The sequence below is a fragment of the Ambystoma mexicanum genome, chromosome 12 (genome assembly GCF_040938575.1).
Source record: "Ambystoma mexicanum isolate Mex_15411 chromosome 12, UKY_AmexF1_1, whole genome shotgun sequence".
Lineage (NCBI taxonomy): Eukaryota > Metazoa > Chordata > Amphibia > Caudata > Ambystomatidae > Ambystoma > Ambystoma mexicanum.
In genome coordinates this window covers 58,138,990-58,166,117 of record NC_090936.1, presented here as the reverse complement: position 1 = coordinate 58,166,117, position 27,128 = coordinate 58,138,990, and the positions used below count along the sequence as shown (strand labels likewise).

Genomic DNA, 27,128 nt, shown 5'->3' with positions numbered 1-27,128 from the left:
TGTCCACAAGGCTTTCTGGGGCCAGGGCCCATTCTATCTGCAACGCTCTCTTCCTAAATACTCTCCTTCCCAAGCCCTCCGCTCGTCTTCCTTCAACTCTCTGCGGGTGAGCCGCTTCTCCAAGGAGAGACTTGGGGGAGATCTTTATCCTCTGCAGGTAACGCCATCTGGAACAGCCTCCCTGCCTCTCTCCATCCAAGCCGGATCTCCTTAAGTTCTGGAAACTCCTCAAGACTTTTCTCTTCGACCTCCTCCTTCTCTCTACCGCTCCCCTGCTAACCACCTCTTTCTGATCTCTCGCGCCTTCTCTTCTACTTCTGCTCGGTTTCACTGACTGGCTGCCTGGTGTACCTTCAGAGCCTCACAGGTTCCAAGCTTTCCTCGCTAGTCTCCTGCTCTTGCCTCCGGACCTTGCACTTGCCTCAGCACTACTGAACGACGGTTACGACCAATGAGAGTGCTATCTCTCTGCACTTAACCCATGTTCTGATGGGACTGGGAACACTTGGTCCCTATTCCCCTACTCCCCCTCGCACTTCCTGTTTTTTGCACCTGCACAATCTGAATGTACAAGGTCCAGTAAGATAATTTAGCCTCGTCTTCCTTGTGTCTTCCCCTCGATGTGCATGGTTGCGCTTTGAAACACTTGTGTATAAGCGCATAATAAATAAACAATCAATCAATCAACTTATTGAAAACAGATTCCCATTACGAGGATATCCCAAGGACTGCATCACCAAAGCTAAAAGCAAAGTCAATGACAAACAGAGAGTGGAATACCTAACCCCCAAACACAACAACCATACTCAGGATAGAAACCAAGTGAGAATGATCACTCAGTGTTCCAAAAATAACCAGAGGATCCAGAATATTTTTCAGAAAAATTGGCATTTACTACTGCTAGATCCAGATTTAGCAGCCTATTTCGCAGAAAGATCAAATATTACCTATACCAAAGCACCAACACGGAAGACAAAACTGATCCCTAGCTTCATGGACACAACACGACAGAAGCAACAAACCAGCATTATGCCTGGAAATCCAATTAAAGATTTTTTTCAAATACAGTAATTGCAGCATGTGTAGATATGCCTTCAACAACATGCATACTTATAATACAACACATGGCAAAGCCATTAAGATTCAGGAATTCATCAACTGTCGGACAGCCTATGTAAATTACATTATGCAAATGTAATAAAATATATAGGTGGGTAGTACTATTCGCGAACTTAGAACAAGGATCAAACCAGACCCAAGCGACAAGACTAGGCGATCAAGAAAAGACCCTTCACCAACAGGACGTGAGAACATATGTAATCTGAGAACCATCTCACAAGGTTTAAACACTGATAATGAAATTCACTATTTTCTATAATTATTCTAATGCATATGCCATGAAACCAACATAAGACTGTGGAACTCCCATCTACAAAATACATACAGAAAAAAGAAAAAAAGTAAGGGAATTTAAGAGTTGCAGGACACAAGTTTTACACTCTTCTCAACTGATGAAAACAAACTTATTCTCAACAAGACTGAAGAACCAATGACTGACCCAAAAATGTAGAAGTATGCAAACGATAGCCACAACCGTTCATACGACTAATGGTTGACCAATGTCAGAATTAGCTGGCAACCCTTGAAGTCTGACCACTTGTCACATGACATTGATGCTGACCCTCACTGGTCTCATCAGCCCAACTAATGAATGGCCTTATGGACTGTATGATTAACATAGTATACAGAATATCAAATGCACACTCACAGACTCTTTGAAACAACCAACATAAGGCCAATACAGCCTCATGCTGATATTATAATGAATAGTTGAGATGTTGATAGCTATACCCTGTACAGCTTATAAGGGCACCATACATTAAAAACAAAGACCCCTGCCATAGATATCAGCCTGCTTCATACACAAAAACAGAATCATGGGACACATAACAAAAGTGAGCATCATTGGTAATGTAAGAAACCACCTTTGATGTGTTTTTCTTGTAGAGAAACAGGACATCTAGCTAGACACTGTCCAAAGAATATAAAAGATGAACCAATAGAAATAGGCTGGTTGAAGGGCGAGGAATGGTAAGAACCAGAGGAAGAGCTAGAAACGTTTAGTATCTGTCTGTGTCAAACTCCTGCTGAGTTTACCTAAGAAAAGGCTTGGTTGAATGGAAGACAAGTGAGGGCCCTGATCGACTTAGGTAGTGAGCAAAACGCTATACGGGCTAGTCTAGTTACCACAAAGGATCTGGATAACACAGCCCTATAGTGTCATGTGAACATGGAGAGAATGAGGTATAGTAAAAATTAAAAAAAAACTGTACACATTCAGATCCAAGGTGAGTCCTGAGAAATATCATCTGCTATAACTCCTGTACTCCCGAAGAGGTCATTCTGGGGTGAGATTTCCCCATCTTCTCTAGTCTCTTACAAGAACCTCCAACCCCCTTTGGAGATTTTGTACCCCAAAAATCATGGCAGACGGACCACTACTCCGAAATTTTCCCAATATGGAATTGGGAAAACAATGAGCCCAAAACAGACCTTAAACCCCAATTCATAGGCTATTGTAAAGAGACAACTGAACCCATTCCACCTCTACCTGCCCCAACCATAACTAACCAGCGGAATATGCAAGAGTTCATGGATATCTCTCGTCCCTGTCCTCTTCCAGGACCTACCTACCAGAAACCTCAACAAAGTACTGTCATATCCACCTGGTATACGGGAAGGGTATGTGAGAAACCTGATGGTGTCTCATTTATTAGTCCCCGGGATCTGTCACCGAAGTCGCCAGGACACGGCCATCAATATTGGATCCAGTTCCTGGGGGTGGACTATTGGGAAGATCACCTGGATGGGTGGTCCTCTGGGAGTGGAAGTGGGACACCGACGGGGGAGACGTAGTATCCCCCTTCTTATACCTTTTCCCCATCCTACCCCGTAGGACACTCAAACACTCTACCCCCACCCCTTTCCAACACAAACACTTTCACCCATCACGAAAGAGGACGGACAAACACCAAAGCCGTTTACATGACATGTTTCAATGCCAGGGTCAGGCAAAGTCAGGCAATTGACCAGAATCACACACACCTGACGGCCCTTTCCCTTCCCCCCGGGGATAAAAGGTGGAGCGCAAGAGCACAATATGAGCAAGACAGACCGCATGACAAGAGACCTAACGCAGCACGGTAGTTCAAGAGGAGGAGAAAGATGGCGAGAACCGAGAGGGTGAGAAGGAGAGAAGCGACCTTGCCCTTTCCAAGCCAGGCGCGTGAAACCTCCACAAAAGGAAACTTAAGACCGCGAACAATAGTAAGTGTGTGTTGCAGCAGATGTCAACTGTACACAATGCCCTCCTCCGCTGATAACCAAGCCAAGGGGAGATGCTTGCCATCGTGGTACCAGCCTTGACTCCAGAGAAAGAAATGCAGAGTGTTTCATCACAAGCAGTGAGTCGAGGGGAGAACCGATAAGAAACCGAACTGTGTTTGAACTAAAGTAGCAAAAACAGCTAATTGAAGAAAGTACAAAGAACTGCTATTTCCACACGAGAGGGGGAAAGCCAGCTACAGGTGAGTCAGGCACCACGTAGGTGCTAGCTTGAGAAACATTGGGCGAATACCCTATGGTTGAAACTACTGTTACCAGAAGGCCTTGGGAACGGCACAAGAGACTTGAATCGAAGAAGTCATGCAGGATCTAGCAAAATCCTCTGTATCGTCGAAAATCTTTGACCAGCAAGTGAAGGTGAAGCTAAGGGAAGTGAATCATGCATTTTGTGAATTGTAAAAGTGGGCAAGAGTGTACCGGCAGAGGGATGTCCACAGTGAACTGTTTAAAAAGATATTAACATTTGTGAATGGCACGAGTCGTAGTGAACCCGACGGAGGGAATGTGACATTGATTAGGGGTCTGAGCCCGGACGAGGGGGAACTCAATGGTGAAAAACCATCACTGTAAAGAGAAGGAAAATAACTTTTACTTTTGCTGTTTTGAATATATCAGGCCCCGGGAAGCAACGGACTGAAAACCGAAGGTCCAGATATCAAAAATAACTTTCTGGGGATCTGAGTCCGGAAGAGGGGGATCCAGGGGTGAAAAGGCATCACCCTCCATGCAAGCAGAACAGAACTTTTGTATATTATTTTTGGAACACATCAGATCCTCGGAGGCAAAACACTATTTTTGTAGAAAAGAGACTTAATCACCGAAGGCCCTAATAGTTGAAAGCGCAACTGTTAGCTCGTGCTGTGCTCTGGAGACCTACCTTGTCCCCTGCTTAAAACGTAGGAAGGGAGACCCTGACAACTGCATCCTGACTATTTGTGAACACTTCTTTCTTTCGTGTGAACCTTATCCCACACTCATTGTTTGTATTTAGCGTAAGGATTGGGAATAGATTTTTCTTAATATATGCCTTTTTATTTGACAAGATGCAACTAGGACTGTCTTATTATTATTTGATGGTTGTAGCTTGCTCTCATTTTAGATTTAGGTTTAGATTAGGCATTTTTCCAACCCGCATATACAGTTCAATAAACACCCTTGAACTGTGATCACTTGTGTCTGTCTTTAAGGTTACCAACATGAGTTCCTTACAGTAATCAACCATGTCTTTGCATGGGTACGCGCCTAGGCAAGAGAATAATCATACTATGGTAATTTTCTTTCTTAGAATGCCTCACTCACCCAATACAGTAATAATATATGTCTCAAACGTTGTGTAATGTAATGCAATTGCATGTGTGAATTACACTAGGAAGAGAAACAGCATGTGACTAGAATCAATACTATTGAGCCACACCAATAATGCACTAACATAGTGAATATATTGCACCTTGTGTTTTCCTTTCGGAGGATGCAGTAATGGATCAGAGTCTGAAAGTAAAGGCCAGACATAGAAAATGATATGCCTCAGCGATTACCTATCTTTGGGCAAGGAGCAGATTGACGTCATCATGCAAAGATGGATGACATCCTCGCGTTGTGAATACAGAAATATTCACTTTCAGGATGATGCGATCGAGCAACGCGCAGACCGCCACCATCCTGAAAGAACCCAGCCCTATCCAGATAACTGAAGCCTATCCAAGGTAAGAAACCCTGCAAAGGGTAGTTAGGAAAGCTAGCCATTGCTAAGAAGTTAGTTACATTATATGATCTGGGATAGTGCTGATACTAATTTACTTGCAGTCAAGAATACTGTAAGGAATACAAAGGATATAAAGGCAAACTAACCAGGAGGACAACCAAACAGAGATAACTGATATCTTGACAGCTTAAACATAACAAGGTAAAATAAAATACAAAAAGCAAAGTTTGAGCACAGTATTTAACTGTTAAAACATTAAAGACCTTTAAATGACACTATTCTTTACCCAGGCACTGCACTGATATGCACCAAGACAGTAGGACCATACCATAACTACAAATATCCCTGAACCTGGGAGCGACTTAATAGGTTTTTACTTTGCACTAATGAGTGGCATCCGGTTTGTGAACTTTGGTAGATGAAAGGTTGAGTGAACGGGTCTGCAAGTTGCACATAGATTTTAGCTGGTCTACCTTCCAATAAATTTTGAAATATGTAGATATGTAGCTTTACTACAATAGGGTGAAGTAGTGGTATGCTTAAAATGGCCCTGCTCTTAGCTTTCAATGACTTACCGGGTGCCATTTATAAGCAGCTCTGTCCCTTTGCTCCAGGTGATTTTGGGTTTTGGTGCAGCTTTTGGTTTGCATTCGATGATCACACGCCCCCCTTTTGCTGCTAGAATCTTCTTCTTCATGGGGTTCAGCTCAAAATTTGGAGGCAGAGCTAAGGAGAGGAAATTGCCACAATGTGAGGTATGAATTGAACTTTCATAATTGTATAATTCATTCAATTAATTACATGACATATTGTTAAATTCAACAAATATAAATTAAAGGTGTAATTTCATCTACACAAATGTAAATGTGGAAAGTTAGATCATGGCACAGTGATCATATTACATTGGGTCTTTTTTTCTTTCTAGTATTGTGGGTCCCTCCACATACTCTCAACCCTCTGACATGCCAACCACCTCCTGCAGGAATCAGTTTGCCACAGACAAACTTACCACTTACCATTTTTGTCATTTGCATTACAACAGTGGCTTTAAGAATTTATTATAATTGTAATCTACAAAAGTCTAGTCTGCAGGAAGAGCAAGACTGGCCGACCTCTGGGGGCCAAGGGAAGCCAGTTTCTATGTGATGTGAGCCCTGGAGGTGGAATACAAGGTACTACTAGTAGTAGTAAAGTAGGAGTAATATTGGGGAGTAGGGAATACATTGAAGGATCCAGGGCAAGGGTTTAGAAGCTCAAAATCCTGTCCTAGTCGAAGACTATAGAGCTTTCAACTGCAGACGCCCATAGAATAGCCCATCTAAGGATGCCAATTACCAAGACAAGAAGAAGGTATGCTGAGTCTCTTTAAACACCCAGAGACTGCGAATATACTGAAATATGCTTTTCAGAAGGCGGACAACCCTTATCCAAGCTCAGGCAGCTCATTGAGAAGTAAGCATTTCTCCAGACTGTGGCAAAGGCTCTGTCCCATAAACATAACAACTGGGAATGGCTGCAGGCCACAGTCTATGCCCAGTGGGCCTATCAGTTGTTAGGTGCTTCAAAAACCTACCCTGGTCAAAATAGTCAATACGTCCTTGGTCTTTCTAGTGCTTGCGGTTCCAGGAAAAGTGCCCACTACCTGGACAACTTTGGAGACACTCACCATGAAAGACTTAACTGCCACCTAAGCATAACTTAAGGCCATATTGCATGCAAGTGACATTCCCTCTGCCTCTGTACTCAAGAACCTTCCAAATGATACACTCTACACTGGCAATGATTAATAGTCCCCTTGTTCAAGGCACCTTCCGCTCGACCTTCAGGACTGGACAAATCCCCCGGCTTCTCAAGAAATCAACACAGAACCCTGACAACCTTAGCCACTAACAACCCATCTTCCCTTCCTAGCAAACATCATTGAGAAAGCTGTAATCACGCAACTCCTCCAACACATACGGCAACAACCACCTTCAGTCCTACCAATCTGACTTCAGACCGAGATTCAGCAAGGAAATGGCTACATCAAGGTAATCGATTATGCTTGTAACATCTTCAACAATGGCCATCCTTGCCTCCTGGTTCTCCTTAACCTTGCAGCAGCATTTGACACAGTAGACCACAAGACACACACCAACATTCGACATCTCTGCATGGGAATCAGCTGGACCGTCCTTAGCTGGTTCAAATCCTACCTTTTTAACTGCCACCAGTTTGTCCAAATGGATTCTTCCAGAACACCAACTCTACCCATCACCTAGGGATTCTTGCAAGGACCCATCCTGTCCCCCTTGCTCTTCAACCGTTACACAGAACCGCTCAGAACATTCCTGGCACCGCACAACATCCACATCAACCAATAGGTAGATGACATGCAGCTCTACCTCAAGCTATCTTCTATCAAAGACATCACAGGATGCCCAGTGCCATGTCCAGTGCTTACCTGAAGCTCAATCCTTCCAAGACGGAAGTCCCATAGCTGACCAGCAACACTGAAAACCCTGACTTGTCTCTTTGCGATTAACCTAGAGGGTTTCAAATGCCAGCTGAACACCTGTACCAAGTCCTTGGGTTCTACATTGACAGACAATGCTCCTTCAAGGAGCACATAACAAAGAAGTCTCCAACAATTTGGTACCAACGTTCCCTCCTGCAGAAAATCAAGCCATTCATCTCAGCAAACAATTTCATATCTGCTGCCCCGGTCTTGGTCCTCTCCCACCTGGATAGTGGCAGCGCCCTTCTGGAAGGCCTTCCAGCGAACACCCATGCACCACTGAGATGTGTCCTACATGCTGCAGCATGACTCATCAAAGGACTCAGCAAATTCAACCACATCACTCTGACCAAGCACATATCTCCTCGAAATCCTGCTTCATCTATATGGCCGTTGCAATCAAGTACCTAACCTACCTCGCTGAGAAGCTCAGCCTCTCTTTAGTCCTACGATCCACCAGAAGTAAAGACCTTTGCAGACTTGAACTCTGCTGCTCGAAGGAAAGAACCAGAAGATAGGTCTCCTCTGTCGACGCCCCTAGACTCTGGAACCTCATAGCCATTAACACACAACTTGAGGCTTCACTTCTACATTTCAGAGAGTAATTCAAGAGGCTCCTCTTCAAAGAATGGCTCCTCGCTGACATCTAGGTTCCCACCTAACATGAGACTGTGTGATCTGCTACCCTTTGATTACTTCCATGGTTGCTTGTAGAGCCTTTTCTGACAAATTGTCCAAACCACACCCGGTTGTTAGCTCCCTGCTTCCTTGCATCTCTGGCTTCCTCTCAGAACTTGCCCCTATTACTTGTAAAGCTCTATGTTGGTCCTGAAGCTAGTTTCGCTCTCAAAAATACAACACGATAATAATAATAAATAATAATGGACTAAGCCACCACACTCCACCAACCTTTTCGTGTATTATCTATTATATCTTTGATGTTACTATTGTAAAGCACATCCAGCAATGTAATTGCTCCTCCTGCCAATCTGACCCATTTTACAGTATGCCTGTTTGAAGAACATCAGTTTGCCACTATAGTTAATTATAAAAAATAATAATAGCAAGGGGTGGAGGGGAGGCAAAACACCATACAGGAACCAAAGCCAATACTTATGTCTACACCATTCCAACTAATTTCAAAGAGGAAATATTAAGTAAACAACCACAGATGTGACTTTTACTTGTGTTTTGTTGAGCCTTCCAGAACATTCTGTGTACCAGTGAGGCTTTAAATTTAAATTAGAAACCATGACTCATAAGAAAACTACCTAGGGAGAGCCGTGTTTTGCCAAAATCAATTGCTCCTTTCTTTATGTGCGATCACACTGCCACAGCAGCTGTCGGTCAGCTGGTCTTTAAAAAACAAAGTGCTGCTGATTTGTGGCCATGTAAAGGGCAGCCAGAGAGCGCACAGAGTGAACATTTAACTAAGGCATGTTATTCCTTTGTGTGTTTAATGGGAAATGAGAAAAAGCCCACTCTTGGGCACAAGCATTGAAAACATGTGACAGTTTAATAAACTTTGCTCCGCGCAGCTCCTCCTGGACAGGGTTCTAGACTGGAACACTGGCTCTCTATTTTCCCAACTTGTTTTTCTTGTAAATGTGGTTCTTTTTAAGGGTCTCCCAGTGTTTACACATTATGGCCTTCATTAGGACCCTGGCGCTAAGTGTTTAACAGCGCCGTAAAAGGCTGCGGCGCCGTTAAACACTTAGTGCCTTACTACGAGGTCCCTTTGCGGGATCCGACCTGAACGGCTGGTCTAGACCAGCCGTTAAAGTAGGGACCCGCAGAGGGACCTTGGTGCTAAGTATGGTACCGCAATTTGCGGTACCGTGATTAGCGCCTTCCCAAGTCCCATTGAGCCCTATGGGGCAAAAATGGGAATGGGGAAGGGCCAATGTTCAATGGGGAATTACCACCCCGCCAACCTTGGAATGGGGTGGTAATTCCCCATTGAACATTGGCGGACTTGTTACGATACCGGCACCAACCATGGTGCTAATAGCGCCATGGTTTAGCGCCAGTATCGTAATGAGGGCCCATGTCAGGGAACCACATCCCTTCTCTTGGCCCCAAACCTCCCATTTAGCCCAGGGATGTCCATCTCCAGGCTTCGAGGGCTTGAAACATGTTGGATTTTCAGGATACTCCTCATTAAGCAAAAATGGGCATATAATGATTCTAAATGTATGCAACATCAATCAACATTTTATTTCAGATTTCTCATCAACATTACAAAAAAATACAATCAGCAAACATAATAAATACAACAGCAGAAACCCAATTTAAAACCTTCAAGCTCCAGCCATAAAAAAGATTTAAAACGTATGCTTTGGGGTGGACAAAAACATGAGCGGTCTATTCACCTGTCTTACTCAAAATATGCAGTCTGAAGTTTAAGGCTCTTTCTATTAATTCGGCTAGATTATATAAAAAAGGAACATCCTCTGAATTTGAAATAAAGGACAGTAGGCCTCATTACGAGAATTGCGGTAAAAAACAGTAATTACCAGCATGGCGGTACTAGCGCGTCCGGGTTCCCTCGACACCACAAATAGCGGCTGATTACGAGAGCGCATGCATGCGCGTACCTCCATGCCGGTAACAGCTGCACCGCCATGCCGTTAAAGACCCTCCAACCCCTGATAGCGGCATCACGAAAACCCACTGAAACTGCCTCCGCCCATAAGCAACCCCTAAATAACAGACCCATTAATACAATCACGGTAATACCGGGTCCGTAATACCGGACCCGGAAGTAACGTCATTGCGCCGCAACGGGAAATGCGCTGATGGCCATCTTTAAAAACACAATCCATCGCAATCCTCCAAACACAGTACTTGTACCGACTAGAGAGCAACCCGAATCACCTCAGAATGTAAAAGGCTACCAGTAAAGCGCCCCTCGGCTGCGCATGAAGAGATTTTCTAATGACGAGCTGAACATGTTGCCCGACACGTTGGTTGGCCATGCTGACGAAGTGTTTGCTGCAGACTTAAGGCGTCCAGCCCAACTGCGCAAGAAAGACATTTGGGAGGAAGTGGCCAGGAACGTCACTGCGGTCGGCACCACTGTGAAAGACTTGAAGAAGCGGTGGGACGATCTACGTCTCCACGTCCGAAATATAATGTCGACCAACCAAAGGGAAAGCCTGGCAACAGGGACCACTCTCCCACAAAACTGACAAGGTGGGAGGAAACATGCAGCAGCACCATAAGCATGGAGTCAATCGAGGGATTCGGGGACGTGGAGTTGAGAGTACCGTCATCGGCAGATGGAGGTGAGTGACCCCACAAACCACAGATAACCAAAGCATGACGTAGCCAAACTAATGTGATAGTGAAGTAAGGCAATGCATGGCCCATCATACACACATTAACATATCCAGGTCCAGATGGTGGGCCAAACACTGGCACATTGATATGCATGCTGCATGCCAATTCAATAACCAATAGACACCCAACACACAGCAAAACAGCATATGTCACACGTCACACAAACCGCAATACAACGGTAGGCCACACAGCAGATACCAGTGCTAAAATGTGAGCACCCTATGTATGCCAATATGGCAGCAGACCATCAACATCTAGGGCAATGTCGATGCCCAGATTGCCACACAGAGCAGCAGCACCAACACAGGGCAGGCCACAGGACAACCAAACATCATCCGAGACATGGACTTGTCCACTGTGGTGGAAGCAGAGGCGGACGGGACACAGCCTGCTGCCACCAGCTCAATTGGGGAGGCAGCTGCCTCAGCCCAGCATCGCGATGCAGAGGGAGAGGGCCACAGTGATGACCACTCTGACGGGGACGCCAACCTCTATGGGGATGGCGCACATACACTAAGCCCCGAGCCTACCCCCCAGCCCACCACACAGGGCACCCCAGAAGGCATCCATCAGCACCATTCCGGAGGACAGGGTAGTCCACATCTTTGGTCCCCATCAGAGGACAGCCCTGCATTGGGCCCCACTGCAAGTGCCCCGTCCACCTCCACAGCCACCTGGCAAAAATGGAGGGCCACCAGGAGCAGATGCTGGTCAAGCAGTACATGGCAGAGGGAGAATTGACCCGCCGTGAACTCCGTGAAACCAATGCTGCACTCATTGTAGTCATGAACAACAACACAAAGCTAATACATGAGGGTTTAGCAGCAGTGACCCACCCTTCCCCTTCTCAAACATTTCATTTTACACACACACACACACCCCCCCCCACCCTCTTTAGTCAGTAATGCACACTAGGCTTGGTCAGACAAAATGTGACAAAAACTATTCTTATAATGAAAATTATTCTGCAAATTACTGTGACAGGGCCTGTTTTCAATCCCTGTCATGGGTGGGAAGGAGCCTGGCCATCCTAGAACCCCTACCGGTGCCCAAATGTGGGCAGACCCCCTCCCTCCCTCCCTGCATCTCTCCCTCCCTCCCTCCCTCCCTCCCTCCCACTGTTTCCCTGGAGGATGGCGGTGGGGCAAAAGGGATCCCATCGCAATGATGTCAGTGTCCCCACTGCATTGGTGAACAGCAGCAGAAGACACTGGGCCACGTGAGCCGGCCCGTCACAGGAACGCCATGGGATACCGCCAGTGTGGCAACACCAGTGAGAGCCACGCTGCTGAGGAATTGCGGCATTGCAGGGGGTTCAGCAAGTGGTACAGTACGGTCCCTCGCTGTAAAAGAGGAGCGTGGCCCTAGCTGACAGTGTCAGCTGGAGTCCCCACGAAGGGGAAATCTTCACTAAACTAAACAACCAGGTAATATATAGTTAGCAAACAAAATCCTCCCAAAAGGCCTTTTAACCACTATTCCACAAGGGATTTACTGATGAACGAGGGCCTATGTGAAGGCCACCCACTAAACCAGTATGGACTTGATTTCCCTATAAAAGAAGGGCCTATTGAAGGTCCAAACACCCAGGAAACCAGATCCTTAGAAACTACCTTGTCCTCCCTGTAAGGAGCATGGCAAGACTGCCTGGAAAAAGGGGGCGGGTCTCACAAGCCCTTATAAAGACCTCGGCCTCCCCAAGCACTCCCCCTGCCAGACCCACTCAAGGGAAGTGATTCACTAAGCTTAGTGGACAATCCTGGCGGGGATGGGATATTTATTCAGGTGCATGTAAATGGCTGATGATGGGTTAGTTCAGTGAGGACAGGAGGTGGAGGACAACCTCAGAGAGACCAATGGAGAAGAGAATGAATGGAATGCAGAGGCTATTATAAGGATGGGGTCTGTGGAATATTTGTTTATGAGAAAGGAGAGTGTGAGAAGTAAAGATGGACATAAGAGTATGAATATTTCAGTGGTAGTTGTAGTGGCAGAGATAGTAGTTGGACGTGGAGATAGTTGGAGTAGGGAAGTAGCAAATGAGGGAATGGTAGTAAGTAGTAGTCAGTGTGAAGGAAAAGGTTAGAGGTGAACAGGCAGTAGAGAAGTAGTTGGTAGTAGAGGGCCGTAGTGAGTTTTAAAAACCGAGTAGGACTAACAGTAGAGGGAGAGTAGAAAGAGCGACAGGGAGTGGGAGAATAGAAGTCATGGTAGGAGCAGAGAGATTATAACAGAAGAACAGCAACAGGCAAGAAAGCTGATTGGGAGAAAGGAGTGAAGGAACAACATAGGCAACAGGAGGTAGCGTCAGTAAGGTGTGAAGGAGTTGAAAAGTAAGAGGAGAAGTCAGATCAAAGGGTGGAGGTGGAAAGGCAGACTGAGATCAGAGGAGCAATAGTACGGTGGGAGGAAAGTATTTTGAGACATAGTGCAGGGAAGGGTCAAGCGAAGGGTCAAGCGAGACAGTGTGTGCAAGACAAGCAGGCGGACCTGCGTGGAAGGAGGCATCATCCCATAACACCCCATGAACATTAAGTGGGGCTAGTAGAGGGAGAGTTAGAAGATCCCTAGGGTGTCAAGTAGCCAACGCCTTAGGGAAGCCACACTTAGTCTTAAAAAGAACAAGAGACTGTAGAGGTCACCTGGTGCTAGCAACTAACTGCCTGTTACGTACACCTGGTTTAAGGAGGTGGAAAAGGCTGGGGAAGTTGAGACAGACAGGGACAGCCCTGGCGCCAATTCCCCAAGAACACGCGCAGCCTTGAGAACTACCAGAGACCCCTGCCCCAGTGTGATTGTAAAGTCCCAATAAACACGCTTGGACTGTCTGACGGAGTACGCATGCTTATTTGTGGCGAGGGATACGGTGGTTGGGAATCCGCACACCTCTGTCAGCAGGCGCAGACTTCTAGACCCCACCTCATCAGGAGACTGTCACGACGGACGCCTCCCTGGAGGGATGGGGCACGCACACTGGAAGTCCCACGCAAGAGGCCTGTGGCTACCAGAGGAGACGTCGTTGCATATCAACAAACTGGAGCTACGGGCAGTGTTTTGGGCCCTCCAGTCTTTCCTTCCGTCCCTCAAGGGCAAGGGCAAGGTGAGTCTTCGTGGACAACACCACCATAGTGTTCTACATCCGGAAGCAGGGGGGCACCAGATCCCCAGCACTCTCCAGAGAGGCGCAGGACCTATGGCCCTGGGCCATTGCCCAGGGGATGTTCCTCATCCCGTTTTATCTGGCAGGAGTGAAGATAGTGAATATAGTGAAATGGGGGTTGAAATGAAATAAATCTACTATATAGAGTTCAGGGTAGCATAGGGGAAGTATGTGGATGGAACGGGTGAAGTATGTGGATGGAATGGGTGAAGTATGTGGATGGAACGGGTGAAGTATGTGGATGGAACAGATGAAGTAAGTACGTGGATGGAGCGGGTGAAACATGTGGATGAACGGGTAAAATATGTGGATGGAACAGACTGAGTACATGGAATGGATGGTGTACCTGGATCTATTGGAATGGACGCGATCTCAAGCACCTAAGGTAAACCACCATATCACACCCCACGCTTACTCTCTTCTTTACACCACCACTCAAATAGAACACAGCGATACTATGACACCATTCAGTATAACTGTTCTCATACCATCACTTGTCCTGTCAGTCTAGAAAAATGCATACCTCTCATATGTGACCGCAAACATATTTTGATGGCCGTGGGCCAACCGTCCCATGCACGATATGACAGAATATAGGTTTCCGAGTTTGCCAATGAACGGCCATTTTGATGTAACAAGAATCTCCATTTTGTTTTCTAACCATTGCTTGACTGTAAAACATTGTTGTCTGCACATGCAAGGACAAGGCCGCAGGGCCGCGAGGATAACAAGAGTTTGTTGAAACACAACGTAGGCAGCGCCAGGAAGAATGCCCGGCTCCCTCCCGAATGTAGCCTTGAAGCAGAGCTGCAGGGCATTTAATCATTTCGCAGCTGCCAGCCAGTCTCGTTATATGGTAGAATATGTTAGAATAAAGCTGGTAAAGGCTTGAATTATGCTCTTCTCACGGCCCCCCTTAGCTGAGCCCTGTTAGAGCATGTCGGCACCCAGGACACGAATAGCACCTCATAGATAGCAAGGTCTGGAATGCAACTCTTCCCCCGTATGTAGCTCGCTTCCAAGAAAAGAAGCGCTGTGTTCTGTTCAACAACTGAAAGATGCCTCCGCACTCACAAATTGCAAATTGTTACTAGAATAGATATTTGAAGGTGTCATAGTTGTCGAAAGTGTCCATCATCACACCAAGTTCAAAGAAACCCAATAAAGGGGGGTGTTAGACATGTCGTAGCTGATTGTTTGATATGCATTTTGTATATATGTAACTGATGTACGTAATTCACTCTCTTGCGTCCCTCGAGGTCTAGAGATACACGTCGCGGGGCCTGAGACCGAGTTGGAAAACTGAGACTTTTGCTTTGCAATAAACCCTAGCTTTGGGAATACAACATCGTGTCTGGCGTATCTTTCGTGTGTGGTGACTCGCCTTGTTTCCATAGACGTAAGGGACCCCTAGGGGCCCCTTTCAGTCCCATACCGCCCATCACCCTAACTAAACACTGCTGGTTACACACCCTCCAGCCTAGGGGCTCTCCTCAGGCCTAACGCAGCCAGAATCGGTCTGGATAACAACCCGCCAGAATGAAAACATACGCTTAATCTCTCAACCACCACACCTACCGCTATGAAGCAGCTATCACTTGAATGCCACACCAGCTGCACACATATACGGTGCTCACACGCAGCTTTTGACTCTCTACTCTCTCTACTGACTTGAACTTCGGTTCCCGAGGGCGTTCAACCTACCAGCGCCTTGAGACCATACCAATGGTACATAAGACATTATATAAATGCAAAGTAACATAACATAACATTACACAAAAACAACTGCAGCCGCCATGCACACGAAAACAGTGTCTAAAGCCAAAACAGCTTTCAAATGTCTTCTATGCACAAAAGGTATAGAGGTAAAACAATATGACAAATATACCACCGAACACATGAAAACATCTGCAATTCACAACACACATCCCTAATCAGTTAAACATAGTAGTTTGGGAGGGAGAAAATTATACGAAAAATGCACAGCAAAATGAAAAATAATCCACCAACAGCACAAAAGCCTCCAAACCCCCTAATGCGCACATCTCAAATCAGTCATGTGCAGTAGGACTGGGGGACAAAACTAAAAGAAATACCTACACTACATCATACAATGGACACAAACATCTGCAGCCCCATACACACATACAGTTATATTCAGTCATGCACAGCAGGGTCAGAATGAAATGAAAATCATAACAGAGAATGAAAAATATACCACCAAACACAAACATTATCGACCACACCTAACACTGAGTATGTCGCCTCTACATGTGCAATAGGCTCAGAGGGACAAAATGGAATATAAAATGTTCGACAAGATGAAATATATATTGCAAAATGTACAAGATGGCCAGCAGCGCAGTGGTAGACCAGAAGAAGGAATCAGACTTGAGGTTAACATTTCAAGGGTTTTATTAAACAGAAAAAGGAAAAGGCCTTTGTATCTGTCTCTTTTGCTAAGATGAATTTCCTTGCAGACACACTATATTAAGGGTGCTTGTCAATTGTCAAAAAACAAAAAGTCGTCTTCAATCCAAATCCTATTCACTATCTGATCCTGACCTTTTAGAAAAAAATAACATAAAACCTGCCCAGAGCTGTAGTCTCTGTGACGGATAAAGGGTATTTGTCCCTTCTCCCCAATGGGGAGCCTCCCCCTTTGATGCTGAGAGGTGAGCCTGCTCCACAATACCCTCCCTGGGAATCTGGGCAAGTGAGAACTCACTGAGAAAGACGACCCCTAAGAGGACAAGGACTCCCGTTCCACTGAGAAACTCCCTAGAGCATCCACCAAAATGGCATACATGGGACTATCAGGTATGAACAAGGGAATAGTTTCTTACCTGCAACTCCATTTCTCCAGCATTGGTATCTTTCATGGATTCACATGCTTAGAATATTCCCCGTCGACAGACTGGGAACCCTCGGTAAGCTTATATAGCCTTTTCCTACAGGAAAACTTTCGACACTTTAGTGTCCTATCTACGTCGTTTTGTGCCGCGCACGCACGCCCTACCAAGACGTAGCGGTATAAATGCCCCGCCCCCGCGGCTCCTTCCAGATTTCAACCCCTCCAAGTGGAACGGGGTGAAACCAGAAAAATGCGAAGATTGCATTTCGGGGAGGCCGTAGGGCGCATGCGAATCCATGAAAGATACCAATGCTGGAGAAATGAAGTTACAGGTAAGAAACTATTCCTTTCTCCAGCATTGGATCTTTCAACGATTCACATGCTTAGAATGGAATGCACAGCAGTGAACGTGAAACAATGAAGGAGGTGTAACTGCAATCGAGCAATCACCGCATTCTGCCAAAGAAAACGAACCATGATTACATAACATTCGATATCAACCACCTGTCACCTTACTGCATACCGCAATATACGTAAGTTAAAAAACAGGGTACATAAAGCACGCATTGACACCACATACGCATGTTCGTGCATATAATTAAAAGCGTATACGTATCTATATATATATATATATATATATATAGATATATATGTATATATATATATATACATATCTGCATGTATAAACCCATATCCAATCAGCATAGAACCCTCTTGAAGAGAAAGGGCTTACCTTATTGAAAGAGATGCCGCAAGACTGCTCGGCCCATTTGAACCTCGTCCGCATGCTGTCGTTCTAAGCAGTAGTGGCGGGTGAATGTATGGGGCACTGACCATGCTGCTGCTCTGCAAATGTCTGCCAGCGGGATCCCCGCCCATAATGCCGTCGACGACGAGGTCGCTCTGGTCGAAAGGGCTCTCGGACGTCCTTGCAGCGGCTTTCCTGCTTTCGAGTGACAGAAAGCAATCGTCGATGAGACCCATCGAGCCAGACCTTGTTTCGAAATTGCTTTCCCCTTTGCTGAAGGGCCATACGCAACGAAGAGCTGCTGTGTCGATCGAAGTTGCTGGGTACGATGCAGGTAAAATTTTAGAGCTCTCTTGACATCGAGGGTATGCAGAACGATGGCGTTGCAAAGAAGGTGGGTAGGACCATGGTAGAGTGTTTATGAAAATCGTAGGAACTTTCGGGATAAAACAAGGACTCGTCGACAAGATCACCTTGTCCTTGAAGAATCTGAGATACGGAGGGTCTATGACCAATGCTTGTAACTCTGAGATTCGTCTAGCCGACGTTATGGCTATTAGAAAAGCCACTTTCTAATATAGAAACTTTATGGACGCCGTAGCCATTGGCTCAAAAGGTGATTTCATCAAACCTGCAAGTACCAAGTTAAGGCTCCGCGTTGGTGGAAAACGCTTAACCGGGGGAAACGTTCGAAACAAACCTCTCATGAAATGTTTAACCAATCTGTCACTATACAAAGGCGTAGAGTTCTTCCTTCTTGTGAACCTAGAGATGGCCGCCAGGTAAACCTTTAAAGATGAAAAAGACAAGCCACTCCTCGCCAAATGTAACAGATACAGGAGGATCTGTTCCGGAGTAACTCTCAGAGGCTCCAATTCCGCCTGCCCTTGGCACCACCACAGAATCTTTTCCACTTACCCCTGTAAGACTTGTTGGTGGACGGGGCCCGCGCAGCCTGTAATATTTTTCGACAGTTCGATGGAATGGTCAAGGCCCCAAACTCCGAAAAGTCAGGAGCCAAGCTGTGAGGTTGAGACTGTTCGGGTCGTGATGCCACACCGTTCCTTCTTTCCGGGACAAGAGGTTGGGCTCTTTTGGGAACGTTATCGGGTGGTCCGCTGACAGATGAAGGAGGCCGGGAAAACCATGGTTGTCTCGGCCAACACGGCGCTAACAGGATGACTCAGCACCTGTAACTGCGTATCCACTGCAGAGTCCTCTGTATCAGGGGTAATGGGGGGAAGGCATAGAGGAACTTATCCGTCCACGGGAAGGAAAAAGCTTCTCCCACTGAATATTCCTGTGGCCATCTGCTGGCGTATATTTTGCACTTCTTGTTTGCCTTCGTGGCAAAGAGGTCCAGCGTCGGTTGCCCCCATTTCTGGAAGACCTTTGCCAAATGATCGTCGTTTATTTCCCACTCGTGAATCTGGTCCATCTTTCTGCTGAGCGAGTCCGCCTGCTCGTTTTTCACTCCTGGCAGATGATGGGCTATGATGGATACATCGTGCTTCAGCGCCCAGTGCCACACCTTCTGGGCCATCGATGGAGAGGGTCCTGGACCGCGTACTGCCTTGCTTTCGCAAATAAAACATTGTCGTGGTATTGTCCGTCAGAACTCTCACTGTGGATCCCCTGTTGTACGGCAGGAACGCTCTCAGGGCCCAGCGGACTGCCCTCAATTCCAGAATGTTGATGTGTAGGAGAGATTCTTTCTGAGACCAGCGGCCTTGTGTCTGCAGAGTGCCCATATGCGCTCCCCAGCCTGTTAGGGACACGTCCGTTACAACTGTGAACAGGAATTCCGGTTCCTGTAGAGGCACTCCCTTGGAAATATTCCTACGATTCCTCCACCACCGTAGGGTTGACATGAGCTCGACGTCGTCGATGGTCAACTTGTCTGAACAAAGGCCCTGAGACTGCGTCCAACGATCTGCCAAAAACTGTTGAACTGGCCTCATGAAAAGGCGACAGTTGGGCACTAGATGAATGCAGGACGCCATAGCTCCCAGGATTGACGTATATTTTCTTACCGACAACCTGGAATTGATCTTCAGCTGGCCTGCCAAACGACTGAGCCTGGTAATCCTGTCGAGGGATGGTTTAAGTAATCCCAGCTGGGTGTCGAACTGGGCACCCGGAAACAGTAAGCTTCTGGACGGCGTTAATGAGGATTTGTCGAAGTTTATCGCAAACCCCAATCGTTCCAATAGGCTCAATGTGACCTGTAGAGTGTCGTGCGTCGACGACGGGGAAGATACCCTCACCAACCAGTCGTCGAGATACGGGTATACATGGTGGCCCTGCATCCTCAGCCAGGCTGCCACCGTAGCCAGGCATTTGGTGAACGTTCTGGGGGAAGATTTTAGTCCAAAAGGGAGAACTGTGAACTGGTAGTGATTGTGTTCCACCACAAACCTGAGGTATTTCTTGTGTCGCGGACACACCGGTATGTGAAAGTACGCGTCCTGCAGGTCCAGAGACGCTAGAAAATCCCCTTCTTGAACTGACCTTATTACCTCATGGAGCGTGAGCATCTTGAACTTTATGTCCTTCAACGACTTGTTCAGTTCTTGCAGATCTAGGGTGGGACGCCATTTTTCATTCGGCTTTTTCACCAGAAAGTACCGGGAGTAAACCCCTTGACCCCTTTGCGACGACGGGACGTGTTCTATAGCCCCTTGCTACTTCCTGCAGCAACACGCTCAGATGGGAATGAGCTACCCGCACCGGTGGAATATGCGGAGGGTTGCTTTTGAACTGCAGGGCATGTCCGTATTTTACGGTGTCCAACACCCATTGATCTGTGGTTATCAGCTCCCATTCCTTGATGTAACATGATACTCTGCCCCCCAGAACGTTCCGATGTCCGTCATTGCTAACTCTTAGCTCGCTTATCCCTCGTCGACGAAACCTCTTTTCCTAGGGGCTTGGTAGTCCCGGCACTGTCTAGCTGCCTGTGAAGCTCGTCTGTATCCTTGAGAGGAATATGTTGATCTACCGGAGGAACGGTCCCTGGAAGAGAACCTGGAGTTCCCCGAAGCTCCTCTGAAGGGACGAAAAGACCGGGAACCACAACCACTCTGGAGAGCTCCCAAAGAATGCGCAGTGTCCGAGTCCTCCTTCATGCCCTTCAGGGCTTCGTCGACCTTCTCGCCAAAAAGGAGGTCTCCTTCGAAAGGCATACCCAGTACCTTGTACTGCACCTCTGGTCGGAAGTTGGTGCATTTCAGCCAAGCCTGCCGTCGGAGGACCACACCGTTGTTCACCTGCTTGAAACCCGACTCTGCAAGGCCTACTGCGATGTTAATTGCATGATTTGAAGCTTCCTCACCTTCCCTGACTAGTAGCATAGCCGCTTTTCGATGTTCATCCGGAAGATGTTCGAGTATGGGTGCCAGCCAGTGCCACATTTCCCTGTCGTATCTAGCGACTATGGCAAGAGAATTGGCCGCCTTAACCGTGGTGGCACCTACCGTCAGGAACTTCTTGCCGAATGCATCTTGTCGTCTAGCATCACTTTCCGGCAGGGTCGTACACTTGTGTTGAGCCCTCGCCTTTCTCGTCGCCGTCGCCGATACCACAGAGTCAGGTGTCGATTGTGTGGAAAGGCACTTGGGAGTAGAGTCTGCGGCCTTGAATTTCTTTTCCAGACGACCTTTAACCACTGGCTCTGAGAAAGGGTGACGCATGGTTTGCAGACCTTCCTTCCACACATGTTCTAGGATGGGCACTGAAAACACTGACTTTCTCCTTTGACCCATGTGGTCGAAAAGAAAGCAATCTTTCTTTTCCTCTTCTTGTGCCAGTCCAAATTCCTTGCAGGCTTTAGCCATCATGTTATGGAATGACCCGATATCGTCTGGAGGAGACGGCTGGGCCGGGCTCCTCGGCGTTTGCAACTCTATATCGGACTCCCAGGTTGGATCCCTGGAGGGGGAAAGTGAGACTATTGACGACTCCCTGCTGCCTGATTCCGAATCCAACAGCTCCCCTTCCTCGCGGCGTGGAACTGAGGGGCTTGCTTCTGGAGGACCTGCGGCGGGGGTTGCAGGTGGAGGACGGCGAGACGGGCCTGGGTCGTCGACGACCAATCCGGCCGGGGCTGTTCGAGGCAGTCTATCGTCCAGTGTCCGTATCAGAGATTGCAGCGTGGATAAGACTTCAAACGACAGAATCGATTGTGGATCCAGCAGGGGGGTAGAACCCGGACAGCTTTCGGAGACCGGCCTGGTAAGTTGCAACCCCAGGTCTGCCGGGGCAGCTACCCTTTCGACCTCGTCCCCCGAAGACACCGACAAGGCCTCTTGCTGTAGGAGTGTGTCCGGTAAAACTGGGTCGTAGACCTCTGGGCACTAGGCCCTCTGAGGGACATCCGTCGACGAAGCCATAGTTGTTCCTGTCGGCGTCGTCGTCGACGTCTGCAATGCAGGTGCGGTAGATGTTAACTGCGTCAATGGCAGAGAAGTCGTCGACGACCGCCCAACCGTCGACGAGGGTGGTGGTCGTGCAGGTTTATGTGTTGCTCCCGCCTTCTCTGAACTCAAACTGCGTTTTTCCTTTTCTCGACTCGAGGTCGATCCATGACGATCGCCTGAGGTGGATTTGGATTTGTCTTTATCTTTTCTTGTCAAAGATGAGGACGAAGAGGCACCTTTCGAAGCCGAGTCCTTGGAGCGGCCTTCCGACGACTTCTTGACCACCGGTCTGGGCTTCTTCACCGGGGGCTCCGATGACGATGAGCGGCGCGGGGCCCCTGAAGATTTCGATGCCGAGGCCACGCTGCATGTCGAGCCCACCTCTGAAGGCGGGTATGCCCCCGCTCCATCATTCAACCATGCAACAAGTCTGCGACTCCGATCCTTAAGGGTTTTCTGGGAGAAGCCCTTACAAATGTCGCAGTCGTCGGCCGAGTGGTGAGGGTGCAGACAGTAAATGCAGTCCATATGCGCACCCCCCTCGTAGACCCTTCTTTAGGCCGCACGTAGCGCACGGGCGGAAAAGTGCTTTTCCTGACATCAGGAGAAGAGTGTAACCTAACCAAGTAGAAAAACATGAGGTGTTCCCACTTTGGAGACGGTGGAAATCTGGAAGGAGCCACGGGGGTGGGGCATTTATACAGCTACGTCTTGGTAGGGCGTGCGTGCGCGGCCCAAAACAACGTAGATAGGACACTAAAGTGTCGAAAGTTTTCCTATAGGAAAAGGCTATATAAGCTTACCGAGGGTTCCCAGTCTGTCGACGGGGAATATTCTAAGCATGTGAATCCATGAAAGATTCAATGCTGGAGAACATTGTAACCTCCAAGGACTTGGCTGAAGACAAGTCTAAAACAACCCATTGTGCACAAGAAAGAGGACCTGTCTCTTTAAGGAGGGATGTACATTTAACCAAAACGAGTATACTGGAAGAGGTAAGCGAACACAGTGGAATGAGCGAGAGCACACAGGAGAGACGGAGCATGACCAGATAGAGGAACGTAAACAGGGTAAGCCCCCGCATGAGATGATGCCTGGAGGAGGCAGAAACAAGGAGAGCCGCTGAGCCGGTGGCTTTTGTAGGAATCCTGAGCTTCAAAGTGAAACTCTGGAAGCCCAGTGTTCCAAACAGAGAGAACCAATGGAGGTAAAGTGTGATCCCAGTGGTGGCGTGACCATGACGACTTTATGATGGGCAGTACGCCTGTTGAACTGTACCAAAACCACCTGACAAGGGAGTCCACGAGATGCTGTGTAAACTGAAGTCAGACGCGGTAGCACCAAGAAATAAGACTGAGTGCGAGACACTGACAAGGGGAAGCATGAGATACAGAGACCAGGAGAAGAGGATGCCAGCGTGTGCTGAACCAGAAAGCGTTCCCCTGCAGATACAAACAGGAAGAACGGGAATACCGGGAGGTGGCCGGGGCATTACTATAAAGGAAGAGAAACTTGTCCCAGTACAGTTGACGAGATACTAAAGCCTTTAAAGCGAAACTGTGTTAATGTAATCAAGAGAGTAACAAATAAACCTGAAAGAGAAGGTATTAAGGACTATGGACCAAGAGAAACTCGTCCCAGTGAAATTGACGAGACATTAGACATAGAGCCATTAAAGTGGAACTGTGTTAACGTGATCTCAAGCGTAACAAATGAGCCTGAGAGAGAACTTTCCAAATATGAATGGGAACTGAAATCAAGTGAAACAGGTAAAGGAAGAAGTAGTCCAAATGAGGAAACCCAAGAAAGGGGGAAGGACAAGTTATAAAAAAGGATAAACAATTTAAGGAAGTTGTAATTACAAGTGTTAGAAAGACACATAAGTCTGGAACAAAGTATAAGAAAGAAAAATACAGAGGTTTGTGGAATAACTTGGAGAAAAGGGGAGAGTAAACCTAAGAAAAGAAAGAACGACTAGACGTTGTCCAGAAGGTCGCAAGCGACCATTTGAAGATATCTTACTGAAGGGAACTATGAACTAAGTAGAGACATTGCCACAAGAGAAAACCAGAAAAGGGGAGACATCATAGTGTAATTTCAGTTAGGTAGGATAGTGGTAGTCTCAGGTAGAATTCGTTTTGGATGGCTGACATATTCATGTCAGACTTCCTGACGCCTGACAAGCATCTTGAGATATTTATATAGGCTAGGAAACCCCTTTAGCAATACGGAAAGAGAGTCTTTAATATTCTTATTGTCGGCCTCCTTCTTCTGACCTGCCATATCTCCCACCTCCTGCTTCACCCCTACATTATTAGATGGATCTCTCCTAAAGTACATAGTCATAGGACAAAATGTTCGTTCTTCGGAAAGGTAGGGAAGTCCGTTCCTATGACTACTTCCTACTGTAGGCCTGGAACTACTGCAGCTCATAATGTAAAGACTCCCAGACATAGTGGAGGATCTTGGATTGGATACCAACAAGAAATATCAACACTTCACCTATTTGGTTGGATATTATATTTGGTCCAACCACACATGCATTACCTTTAACCAAAACGAGTAGGCTGGAAGAGGGAAGCGAACACCGTCGAACGAGCGACAGCACACAGAGGAGAGGCGAAGCACGACCAGAGAGAGGAACAGGGAAAGCCCCCTCATGAGATGAAGCCATGAGATGATACTGGTTCATTCCTTGTCTCCCTCCTCCTCAGAGGCTACAAAACCTGTCATGCTAGAAATACCAGGAAGGTGACCTCTGCATCATGCTCATCTATGGTGCTACCACAAATGGACTGCATACCTAATGACTTGTCTCTCTAAAACCTTACCAAACTCTTTAGAGCAGTCACTTATAATGGCTTTGACATGTTGCCCCCCCACCCCCACCTTCGTCCTATTAAACCAAAAAAGGAGTCCAAGCTCAACTACTGGTATAACACTGAAATATTGCTCTAAGGAAACGCTGGAGCTGGAAAAAGAACTCCAGTGCTTTATGTCTTATAAAGTAGCCATTACAAAAAAAAATAAAGAGGACATTCTGATCGCTAAGCAAGTCAGTCTCAACGACAGAATTACTATGCCAAATCTAGCTCACACAGGAGCTAGATTTCTATCCTGCAGGAACTCGAGGGAAAAAACCCACAAAATTAAATTTTGCAGTTGATGATGGATGGTGTCACAATATTCAGGGCGAGTTCTCTTGGAAAGTCCACTGTCATAAAGGTTCAAAATATTGTCCAAACCTTGAAACCAGTCTCCTGCAAAAGTGACATTTTGCCTGGGAGTGTCTTCTCCCTCTGCTCCCATGGGTAACTAAAATTATTAATATGTCTTTTCTTGAAGCCCAGGTTCCAAATGATATTTTAGAAGCCTGGATCTCTCCCAGTCTGAAAAAGGGGGACCTGGATCCAACTGTAGCTGCCAACATTTGCTCCATAACTAACGTAACATTCCTGAGGAATTAACTGTTTGTCAGAAGAAATGGTTATTTCGAGGTGCAGTGATGGGGAAGAAATTGATTCTAACTGGTTGGAAATCTACTATTGCACCGAGAATGGATGTTTGGATAGATGAGATGCACAAGCAGGCGGAGATGGAGAAAACAATATATATGAGAGAAAGGAACTTCGCTCTTTTTGACAAAAGTTGGGGAAAGTTCATGCTTTTGTACTAGACTCTGCTTGATTTGTATTGGACTCTGGGGGACGGGGATGGGTTGGGATTGGGAGTGGGGAGGTGGGTTTCTAAATTGTATATGCTCTTAATGTACACAGGGCCTCATTACGAGGGTGGCGGTAGCCGTGCCTGTAGTACAGGCAAGGCTGCGCCGGTATTGATTTTTATCCGGCGCCCATAAAAGGGCAAATACCGGTTCATTACGACCTTGCCGGACCCGGTAATTGCCCTATTCTGGCCGCCGGTAAAAACTATTCCCCATTCCCTTTGAGCCCCATAGGGCTCAATGGGAATGGGGAGGGTGGTAGCAACGGTACCGTTATTAAAGGTACCGTTGCTACCATCAAGTTCTGCTTGCGGGTGCCGGTATGGCCACCAGGTAAACCCTGGTGGCTGCAAGGGCACCCGCGAGCAGAACTCGTAGTATGGTGGTACGGTAACAACGGTTCCGGTAGCGATACCGGCGCCATTGTTGCCTTACCGCCATACTCCTAATGAGGCCCATAGTTTTGTTTCTGGTGTTTAATATGCTGTTGATTTAGTGATGGATTGTTATTACTGGATTGCTTTGTGTATGTATTTATTTCTGAATATATGAAAATAATAATTTTAAAAAAAACATTCCTGCTGCAAATCCTCAATGAAATTGCCTATCGTCAGTATTATGAATTTACTGAGCAACTTCATATACTAGGGTCGGGGCAGTCGGGGTTCCACTCAAAACAATGTGCGCAAACGGTGCTGCTGGATCTGAAATCTAACATCATAAAATCTCTTGACAAAGGTAAGGTGGTACTGCTCCTGTTGCTTGACCTTTCGGCTGCCTTTGACTTGATTGACCATGATCTGTTGATCAACCGACTCGTTCTTAAAGGGAAATGCTAAATGGTTCATATCCCTTCTTGGACCAAGACAAGCAAGAGTTACTAAACTTGGCAACCAATCCTCTCCTGTGCTTTTGTCCTGCAGTGTACCACAGGGATCCTGTCTCTCTCCCTGCTGTTCAATATCTATATCAGGTCCTTGGGTTACACACTGAATGGTCTGGGAGTACAGTTCGCTAATTATGCGGGTGATACCCAGATTGTCACTGAACATTCTTGGGTCTACTCCAGGGATGTAGAAATAGTCAACCAAGTCATCAGAGCAATCCAGTCATGGATGGCATGAAATTCTCTAGCCCTTAACCATGAGAAAACCAAAATGCTGATCATTGGTACTGATGCAAGACTTAAAAGAATAGACCACAATACAATCAATTCCCGATTGTAGGCAATATAATTCCTGTTGGCCAGCACGTGAAAACAATGGGAGTCTATTTAGA

The 27,128-nt window shown here is 46.8% G+C and overlaps 1 protein-coding gene across 5 annotated transcripts in view; it reads right to left on the bottom strand.

Moving 5' to 3' along the window:
- CNTN1 (contactin 1) overlaps positions 1 to 27,128 on the bottom strand; it is a 1,316,193-nt gene that overhangs the window by 496,020 nt on the left and 793,045 nt on the right. For all 5 annotated transcript variants that reach the window (XM_069627984.1, XM_069627985.1, XM_069627983.1 and 2 more), the window contains one exon: positions 5,683 to 5,833. In XM_069627984.1, coding sequence (XP_069484085.1) covers positions 5,683 to 5,833 — 151 coding nt within the window. The remainder of the gene's footprint in view (positions 1 to 5,682; positions 5,834 to 27,128) is intronic.